General features: G+C 31.6%; 1 protein-coding gene across 1 annotated transcript; it reads right to left on the bottom strand.

The window, feature by feature from the left end:
* Positions 1 to 3: 3 nt before the first annotated feature.
* LOC128204411 (scavenger receptor cysteine-rich type 1 protein M130-like) lies at positions 4 to 5,748 on the bottom strand. The gene is made up of 4 exons (XM_052905827.1): positions 5,565 to 5,748; positions 1,061 to 1,147; positions 144 to 291; positions 4 to 37 (listed from the first exon to the last, which is right to left on the bottom strand). The coding sequence occupies exons 1-4, from the start codon at positions 5,629 to 5,631 to the stop codon at positions 4 to 6; spliced, it is 336 nt and encodes a 111-aa protein (XP_052761787.1). The 5' UTR covers positions 5,632 to 5,748.
* Positions 5,749 to 11,171: the final 5,423 nt, after the last annotated feature.

The raw sequence follows: 11,171 nt of genomic DNA, 5'->3' as shown, positions 1-11,171 counted from the left end.
CCATTAAAAACCTTCCGGTATCACAGTGGCATCAGTTCTTAAACAAAGATGAAGAATGGTACTTGTCTGTAAATATAAACATATTACAAATATTTATACTAAAGAAAAAAAAATAACCTGATATGTCAATTAAAGTTTCTTACACATTTATGTGCAGCATTCTGCACACAACCGATGCGGCATCTGCGTTGAAGTGGTCATCACATATTGTTCCCCAGCGTCCATTTATGTACACCTCGACACGACCTTCGTAATTTGTGGGTCCGTCAACAAGCCGCACTTTCGTATCATCTGAAGGTATGCATACATTTAGTGGACAGACTTACCAAACACCGATTATTCGATACCGCATCATTAAAGTTCTTACAATCAATAATAATAATGATAAAAAATATAATGAAATAAAAGCCATACCAAAACTTTCTTGTAAACAATCTCGTTTTCACCAAGTTCATTCAGTGAAAACACAAAAAGAGGAAAAATATCTGAATTGAATACATGTTAGACCAATACAATTCAAATAACTTATGTCGTGCGATTGATGTTGTTTCTCAAATCTAAATTAAGGAAATCAAATTTTAAAACAATACTTTCATTCCCCACCCGCTTTTTTGTCAAAGGCAATAAAAGAAACAAACCTTATTTGGCCTTATTAATCAAATACTAAAATTTTGCAAGACCAGATTCACGTCCAACAACTGTGTCACAAAACAAATTATGGTTGACCACCTAAAATCGTTTTTGGAGACTTTTTTAAGTTCTAAACATATAGGGTTTAATCTACTTTTCTTCCTGATGTTTTATTTTTTCCCATGAGAAAACATTACCTTTAACCGCGACTGGATATTGATACATTAAGAGATGTGTTTCGATATAAAAAACTAATCCGTTTGAATTTTATATCTGTTGTTTTTTGCATACATCTTGAAATCAGCATCAAAAATCAAAATGATAACACAGTCAATTTACAAGATTGTTATGGAAGGAAAACTTAATTGTAATTTCAAAGTACTAACTACCTTAGAATACATACAACGACAAAATTATTTAACGAATGTACCTGAAAATGTTGGCTCTAAAGTTGATATCAAATCTCCAAAATGATCAACATCAATGTTTCCATCTTGCCCATTTGCGACCGATATCCCTGTTTAACAAATAAACTCTTTTGAACAATTGCATGTGCTTCGTTTCGTTTTCTAATTCTCGGAAAAACAATAATTCTTACATCAAAACACAATTTGACAGGTAAAAGGGTACTTGATAGGTAGAAGGTTGGACCGTACTGGCTTTAAATGCATCAAAAAAGACATTTAATTACTACAGCAAAAAAATGGAGGGTATAATTGATAAAGTATCCGTGAAAAGTATATGATTTACTAGGGTAGTTCCATATATACTGCTATCAAACCTAGACGATTGGGAGACTCATATATTTGCGCTTTATTGTATTCTAACTGTTATTCACAACTCTAGTAAGTATGTGTGCAACGTTTTAGTCTTTCCATGTTTTATAAACACACAACAGGCATAACATAATATCGACAAAAAGGGCTCATATTTCAGTACACATTTAAACATTTCCTAGCTTTTAAATAAGCTGTTTTGAGTTAAAGGATAAATGTAGCGCATTTCCTCTTTAATCCAAACATTTTTTGAATGCTTAGCATATGCGACATTATTTGGTTGGCGATGTTTAGCGCGTCTAACTTGCAAAGAAGTTATAACCTTAGATTTTATGATTCACCAGCATTGAACATATTAGAAAAGATAAATTTCATATGAAAACAAACTGAATTATAGAATTTGTTTCATCGTGTGTAAATAAGTTCGGTGTATATTATATCATATTCTAAACGGTCTAATTTTGAAACGAAACATCGAACTAAGATCGGTATGGAACATCTTAGCGAGCTCCTCATAAGCGAACAGTTTATACAACGGACTTCCCTTTCTAATCAATACTTATGTGAACAACTACATAAACATGCACAGTAGCAAAATGTTTAAACATAAACCCGGTTTAATGACACTGGGTTAACGCCAAAGATTAAGAACACAAACACAAAAAAAAACACAAACAAAAAACATGGAAGAACAGCACAAAACTCACAAACCGCACATTGCATACATATATATATATATATATACTATATATATAAAACTAGGTTTGTTTATCAAGGATTGGTAGAAATCGCCTTGGAACGGTAAGTAAATGTAAATCTACTGGGGGTTTAAACAGTTGGCATGCACAAATCTCACTCTGATCATGCGAATTCATTTTGATATAATGATATCATACTTTTTGAAAGTACTTTTTCGTAAGGTTTTATTGCTATGACTTATCCAAAAAGTTACATCTTATGTAACTTGTGGTATAAAGGATGATATAAAGGATACTTGTTGATTTAAGATCGTATTTTATTAGCTAAGCGTCATAGAAGAGATATTAACACGAGTGGCGCGAAATTAACATATACTTTTATAGTTTTTATGTAAAATTTTAACAATTCCTAATGGGATGGAAAATGTGAATTTAGTATACTTTAGAAGAAAGATATTTTGGTCGACAAACGTTTTTTTCTATCAGGTTGTAAGATAGCGTACAAACGCGTGCATTCATTATGTAATTCTTGTATTCGTAAACATTAATAAGAAAATCACTAAAAAAGATAGTGACACTTTTACGAATATCAATGAAAATAAAGTGCCAGTCTGCTTATCTAAAAATGAAAATGATCTTAGTGCTTTAGCAGGTTAACATTACGAACTGCGCATTAGGCTAACCGCATTAGAATTGAACCATCACACACCCCTCGTTAAGTGTATATTTACATATAATTACAGTTTTGTCAACGGAATCAACCTTTTGACGCAAACATATACATTATAGATTAAACATATCTGAAAAAGTAATGGAAAAACCATTTTCAACCAGTAAACAGTTAATGTACAGTGTGCTTTATTGCTGTAGTTCAAATAAATAAGTTTCTCATTAAGCCAGTTCAAATCACCCACTATCGTTTTTTAACCTGGTTAAGATGGCACTTTGTGACCTACAAATAAAACTTCAGAACATGACCGAAGTATAGTGTTTGTTTTTTTACAGAACACATTCCTTCTAGTTTTGAGCGGTCTTACTTAAGACGTGTAGTTGACATAAGCAAGGAACTTACTACAAATAGGAGTAGCAACAACTGTATTTCTATACACCTAAGTAGTATGTAAGTCGCCAACTGGCCTTGAAACTAAAGTAATTATTGTCTTTTGCTTTAAGGATACACCCTGCATTGAAATAAATAAGATATATTAAGTTGTTTAAAAAAAATGATTATGTTCGGCAATACGCGTGTCTTGTTTGGCAATGTTATAAGCTACACCGCAGATGATTAACAAGGCGATGATTCTTGTTAACATTGCCGCACAAGGCAATATAAGATATTTACAATTTCGTTCCTACAGCATTGAAATGTATTTATTGAATGTTTTACGTGTTTTATCCACCAAACACTCAGTGGAACTGTTGGGGGGGGGGGGGGGGTATATCAACGAAGATTATGCAACAAAGGGATACCAGGGAAGAATTTCGTGTTGAATTAAAACAAGTTTTAAAGGATTCATCTCTTACCCTAACGAAATATTTCTCCTCAAATCTTAATAAAACATTTAATATAAAACTACCTTGTCACTGTATTTATTTGTATTACATACTATGAACTCTAACTACCACTGGACAATGCCCCATTGCTACTTTAAGAGAAATAGGTTGCGATAAGATTAACTTAATTGCAATGCAATACCTGCGTCTACAAAATGTATACATCTTGACAGCGTTATGAGTCAGGAATATGATAATACAGTAGTATTATGTGAATGATTTGGAAAGAAAATAAACTGACATTTCATAGAATTACTACCAACACCCATAACAACACTTTCGACAACACCATTATTTATCGAATATTTCTGATAACGATGGCTCCTTAGCTGATACAAAAAAACTCGTCCTTTCATCTTGGCCAAATCGAGACTGTTATCCCTTTTTCACAAATAAGTTCTCTTTTCACAAAGTTTTGTTTGTTTTGAATTCTTAATTCGTTGATAAACTAGGAGTATGACAGGAAGATAGAATGTATTACATCTAATATTTTGTATCATAATCGTTGGTTACATCTCCTTTATATGTGTTTGCAACGTTTAAATCATTTATTGTAAAAAGCAGAGATAACTAAATATCAATGACAAAGTCAAAACCCATGATGGTGAATTTCACAGATGTTGGCTTACATTTCTGTATGCATTTAAACGTTTATTTTGCTCTTTTATAAGCTCTATTGAGTAAAGGGATAAAAATGTTACACATTTGTTATTTACTCTTAACCTTCCTTAATTCTTACTTATCTATATGCGATCCCATTTCATTGCCGATGTTTTGGGCGTTTACTTGTAAGCTGGTTTATTAACTTTGACATGCTTTTTTCACCAGCGTTGAACATATCTTCGTATGGTATGAAATATTTAAATATTAAAATCAATTTTAATTCTAGTATAATTTATATATCTCATTTCTAACAGTCAAATATTGAAACATAGCATCGATATTAGAAAGGAAATGACCTGACACTTCTCGAATGCTAATAAATGAATAATCGGCATTACACTAATTTCACTTTACTATCAACACTTTTAAAAATAGTTGCCGCTTCTGAGACGTCTCGATTTCCTGTTCTTGACATTTCTTTGGCAGTGTCAAACACAGACACTCCTACTTTAAATATCAATAATTGTTTTATGATGTTATATTTATTATGTACTTTGTAACAGGATATTGCTGTAATTAGTTCTTTGTTTTATGATTGAATCTTTATTATGTACTTTGTAACAGGATATTGTTATAATCAGTTCTTAAGTACTACCGCCGCACCGTTGCAATTCCACTTTGTATTTGCATAAGTATCAATTAATTGGTACGTTTTCAGTCAAATGATATATCATTAAAACTCGCAAACACTTGCACATCCTTTATAAACGTAAATGTGAAGAACCTATTCGTATATATATATATATATGTAGCATACCCCCGAATAATCTAACGACTGTAATCACACACATTTAAACTTTAAACGAGAATAACTACATTCGCCTTGTCTTTTTTTATTGTTAAACTTGACGTTCATATTGTGCAACGCACAGGGAGTTATTATGTCATTGTTCCTTTTCAACATTACGCTCCGGATCAGCGCGACGTCATTTAATCAATGATATACGACTTAACAAATCAACTATTCCTTTAAACAGTCCTATGGTGTCAGTAGCATGTCACACTCTATTGCAAAAGATTGCGCTATTTTTAATCGCAATGAATATTTTTCTTGAATTTAAATGTGAATATTGATCGCATTTTTTTCTTGCATTTATGCTGAATGAACGCAGTCGAAAAGCGAGCGTAGATATTATAACCAAGAAGCGATAGCAGCATGAACGCAAGAAAAAATACGTTCAAGCTTTAATCAAGCGATATATAATGTGTATATAAATTGTAAAACAATGTGCTTAAGTCTTACCAATTATTGAAGAAGAAATCAAATAGTCCGTAATGACAAAAACCAAAAATATGCTCGTAGAACACATTTTCGGGAATAACTACAGCTAGAGGAATTGAATCAACTTCCCATGTAATTTATTTGATAGCTGTTTCAAATAAGTATAAGTAAGGAAATTAATACGAATGAAGTAGAAATAAATGTATCCTTGTCTTTAATTAAACATATCCTGTTGTGTGAAAGTGCATGAGAAGAAACACGGAAGACAAAACAACAGACACTCCCATTTGTAAAATATTAGTAATGAATGTATTTCTAAAAGCACACAAATTAGGTATAAACATGTTGTTCTTTTAGTGCATTATTGCCATAGTATATGAAATATGAATTAATTTTAAATGAATTTCATATATTTTTTATAGAGTATTAAGGTATACCTTTTGTCTAATTTACTTAACAGCAGACTCGTGTTTAAATCTAAATCCAAGCTAATCCCTAGTTAAGATTTTGAACTCGTTCTTTCTAGCTATATTTAAATAATAGTAAGTTTCTGTAAGTAATAAAATATAAACACATTTTCTTCGAGCATTGGTGTTTTTATTGCAGTTGTAGATGTTTATTGTTTTTGTGTTGTTGTTTTTGGTTGTTAGCACAGTTGTGTCATTTATCATTAATAATTTAATACATTTCTGTGTTAAAAGTTACGTGATTTGCATTGAAACTGTCACCTTTTAACTGTTGGAAAGTTCGGGCATGTCAAAAAGAAGATATTCTGACAAGATCAAGAAAGTGTTGTTTTTTGTGTTTTTTGTTTGTTTGTTATTTTACCGTGAATGATATTCATATATTGAATCGGAAAGTAATGACGTTATCATGATTAATCGTAACGACTTGTCCTATAATCCAGTATTATACTCTTTGTGATACTTTGGTTATCTTGCCGGAATACCAAACCAATTGTTCATCCAATACAATCAGGTCATTTTAAATTTAAACATAAATTTTGGACTATACAAGGATAATGTTCCGATGTCTTTGTTCAGTAGATGTTATATTAATGGTATCTTCTTAATGCAAACAGAGAAACGTTTAGTCGGATAAATTTAAGTATTATGATTACAATGCTGCGAAAAATTCCTTAAAAAAGATACGGCCAATCCGCATTAAAAACAGTCCGTGAAACAGATCATGTATTTAACTTCTCAATATATATACAACGAGCGAACTTTAGTTTGTGATCTACCACAATATCGGGATACGGAGCGTGTGTGTCTTGCTTTCAGTGCTCGGGATCACGTGGCTGTACGGAGAGTTTGCTCTCAACAGAGATACCGTCGTATTTCGGTACCTCTTTCTCATCTCAAACGTATGCAGGTACACCATTTTTAAATGTGTCTCTCTAAACGGGTCATCGTTAAACGAAACACACTAAACCTTGTCGATAATGTCTTTAACATATTTTCAATGAATTGCTCAACGTCTCTTGATAAAATACAAACTGTAATGAGTTTTTGCTCACATGTGGTAATTAGGATACTAATAATACATATTTAATATGGACCGCCTCATTGACAGTTCTTTAAAGTGTTTTGTTTGACAGTAGAAGTTCATTTGTAAAGCTTTAAAGATATTTTTAGTGTCTTCTAGATCATGCAAGACCATACATTTCACTTTGTTGGACTTTCGTTAATGTAAATGGAAATCATGGTATACACACTCTACGAATAAAACTGTCAGTCATACCATATGGATAAAAACAAGATATATTTGTTTGGTTTATCTCCAATATACCACATTTCTCTATATAGATGCAATTGATAGTCTCGTGATCACCAATAATATCTAAGCACATGTCATTATGGCCGAAAGAATCATAAAGTATTTGTTTGGAAACTGTTTCTGCTTTCTGATTGGGGAGTAACATATAATCCACTTACAAAGTAAATTGGTCCTTAACAAATACGTTTTTTTAATTAAACTAGTTGACAGACCAACAAACCTGTATAATTGCCGTCCATTTGAAATGAAACTGTACATTCCTTTATGCTTGAACGTCCTGCATGCAGCGGTCGTTTCCTTACGTCACACATATTATCATTCCCAACATATTAATTGACGTATTAAGCGGAATTACTCACTTAAACACTAGATTTCAACAATACATCAAAATTATTTACTCCTTTGTAGCCTACTACTGTCCCTAATATTTCAAATAAAAGACCACCAAGTAGAAACAAGTATCTCATTGATGATCTGTCTACTTATAACGAAAAGTAGTTCAGCATATATTTTTGGCTTTAACAAGCACTAACAAAGTTTAATGTTTAGAGTATTTTGTATGTTTTTTTTATACAATTTTGGGTTATGAGGCCTAATTTGCAAAACATACGTTAACGCGTGTGTGTCACGTAGGCCGTGCGTAATAGCATGCAATGAAACAAATCGTTTCAATGAGTTCTTTGCGTACACAAATAGTCAAAATCAGACTTAGATATCGATTACAGGTTAGATACCACCAAGTAATCATAGCATTAAACACAGCTTTTCTTAGTGTACTTTTATATTCAGGGATAAGGAAACACAGAACGTGTTGCTTTATACCTTTTGAACGCTTCTTATTTATATATTGACTGAAAGCGAACAGTGACAAAAAGGATAACTTTGTTCTAAAGAACGATCTTTCGCTTTAATGTTTACAAATCCGTATATAATCTGATCATCTGTATATATTGCTACATAGAACCCGTGACATAACAATGGTTTAGAAGTCCAGCGGTTACGATCTTTTCTAGCAATCCAAAGGTAACAGTATCGATTCGGACATATTGTGTCTTCTTTTAAACATTTGTTACACATATTATTTATACTTTATTTCATTTTCATCCTTGTCAAAGCTTAATTTAATTATATATTAATATTAAGATTTGATAATTTGAATATTGTAGCACATAACGCTGGTGTGCACCATTAGCAAGATAACAATTTAATTGATCAACCAATTTAGCTAAGTGTTCCCTTTGTTGTGGTCCTCAAATAATCATCCATTTTATGACAAATATGCAAAAACGTCTCAGACTGATAACTGTCTGTATTGGACCACATTAAGACAACTACGAGACATCATGGCATCGTCTTAAAGCTCAGTTAAAATAAAGATGAAACAATATTTGAGGTATTGTCATAGCTTTTGCGATTTTGAATGAAATTGTGCCAAGAATGCTCATGTACATTTAAGGTCACTATTTTCACGATGAGAACCTCAACCACAATGATCCTTTAAATCCCGTTGCCATCATTATACCATTGTCGTAGACGTCAGCGTAAACATTTTCAGTTTGACAAAATGTTACCAGAGACTTTCAACCTCTACAACAACGCCGTTTACTCTAGTTTATAGTTACTGGTGAGTTAGGCTCCAGAATTCTATTTCGTCCTGTCTGTTTGAAACAGACTAAAGATATTTAACAGCATAACTGGTTAAATCGAGTTCGGTGAAAAAAAATGCGAAAGAGATGTTTCAAAATACTCATGGACATTTAAGGTCACTTCTGTCATGATTAGACACCACCATCAAAATGATCAATTTCATCATTATTCTTGTCATCGTTATGGTCATCACCATCACCAATATCATCGTTATCGACATCATCGCCAAATGATAGTCTTCCATCACCACAAGGATTATTAACCCCACAACGATATCATAATTAAAATGAAGTTGATTGAACTTACTGCAAAGCTATTCAGTGTTATAAAATGATAGTTGAGACTGAATTGAATATAGTTTTAATAGTGATCAAAAGGGGAAAAATGGAGAATTTGCGGTATCGTAGCTGTAAAATAACAAAACATTTATAGAGGCTTATATTTAATTATATATACATCAATAATATTATATCTGAAATCAAATTATTGATATAAGATAATGCATTGAGAATCTACACATTTAAACAACCTACATTGTACGCCTTTAAAGTTTTTGCAAGTGCTATCTTCCCGTTACTTATAATGGATGCTGATCAGCCATTTGGTGCAATAATCATCACTTTCAAATTAAAAAAATACAACACAAAATGGAGTTATTGAGTGTGTCGTCTTGTTATTTCATTCATTTTTTAAGATAAATATATTCTTCTCAACATTGACCTAGCTTAACTATTTGTCACGTTAATGCATTGTATTTCCTCGTTATAAAATTTTCTCTGATGTCTCTTTTTTGGATGTCTTGTCTTATATCCTGCTTTATTTCCTGGAAATAAGCGTATTACAGTCAATGCAGGAACTGTAAACGAGTTTATTTCTATTTCCAAAACTTCAGAAATCGCCTTAACGAGCAATGCAGCGTTTCTAAAAAAAAGTCGTAGAATGAAAAATAAATTTTCTATGACAGTAAGTTTATAAAAAGATGGAAAATGCAACTTTCGTTAGTTCAATTTAAACTGATTATTTTATCCAGGTTTTAAATACATTTATATAAAAGTAAATTATTAAGGTTGAAACTTTTAGTGATCACATTCTTGAAAGGCGAAGACAACAAGTAGCTAGTTGAATAGGATTCGACCCATACTGCGATGCGAAACAGGATAATTTCAATTGTAATTATTATCCAAGCAGCGATTCAAGTTAATAATATCAACTTGTATTTTTCATGCATTGACGTAGACATAAAATGTTATGGGTGAGAAAATAGGTTAATTATAGAAGGTACAAAGCAATATAATATTAACTAATAAAACAACATCCATACCTTAGCTAAGATCGACAAAAGGCCGGCAATAAATCAATTTAATGGAAACAAACTTTTATATCGATTACCTACAAATGCCTAGCCTCTTACGGGAACATACCTTAAGTATAAAACAAACAGCGTCGTTGCCATAAATACTATTTAGTAAAGTAGAAATAGGTACAAATATATATGCAAAAAGCTACAGAAACATGCTCAGTAGCAAAAAGTTTAAACATAAACTTTCAAAGCCGTATACAATTGGTTTACTATACTTGTCTATATACTTTTTTCAAAATCTTTAAGCCCTACTTATTAATATTTTTGTTCCATTTAGATCTCTAATTCCTGACGGATGGTGTTGGGCACAATTGATCAATATAAATGATGAAAGGAATTGGAATTGCCCATTGGTATGCTATATATTTAAATTCATTCAAAATGTTCACCGAAAAGCTATTTGAATGATCATGAAATGGACATATTCTGTAATGATAATATCTATAAATAGATAAAATTATAAATAATGTAATCATTAATTCCAATATAAGGTACATTTCGTAAGTTAAAATTCTAGAATAAAGGTGGATTGTCACTATTTTACATGTGATTTATATAGTAATATATCAAAATTGTACCACCTTTATGGTAATTTATGAGTGTGACAAACATGATTATATAAAACAACTGTACACACTCCAATATTGAATATTTATTTACACTAGGAATGTAATTTCTTATTAAGTTCTTGACAACAATAAGTACAAACAGCCGATTGTATATATAAAGACATAAATTCCTATGAATATCATAACTGCCATATTTACGTCATAGTAAGTATACTTGCTTGATAGACACCTATATCCACAGTATAAGGAATGCCGTGATTCCACAGAAACTAT

The sequence above is a fragment of the Mya arenaria genome, chromosome 10 (genome assembly GCF_026914265.1).
Source record: "Mya arenaria isolate MELC-2E11 chromosome 10, ASM2691426v1".
NCBI classification, from domain to species: domain Eukaryota; kingdom Metazoa; phylum Mollusca; class Bivalvia; order Myida; family Myidae; genus Mya; species Mya arenaria.
This window is presented reverse-complemented; position numbering and strand designations above follow the sequence as displayed.

Coding starts and splice junctions, on each gene's coding strand:
- LOC128204411 (XM_052905827.1), bottom strand. CDS start 5,631: ATGTGTTCTACGAGCATATTTTTGGTTTTTGTCATTACGGACTATTTG. Junction 1,148..5,564: donor GATTTCTTCTTCAATAATTG/GTAAGACTTAAG, acceptor TTTGTTAAACAG/GGATATCGGTCGCAAATGGG. Junction 38..143: donor AGAATGCTGCACATAAATGT/GTAAGAAACTTT, acceptor TCTTTGTTTAAG/AACTGATGCCACTGTGATAC.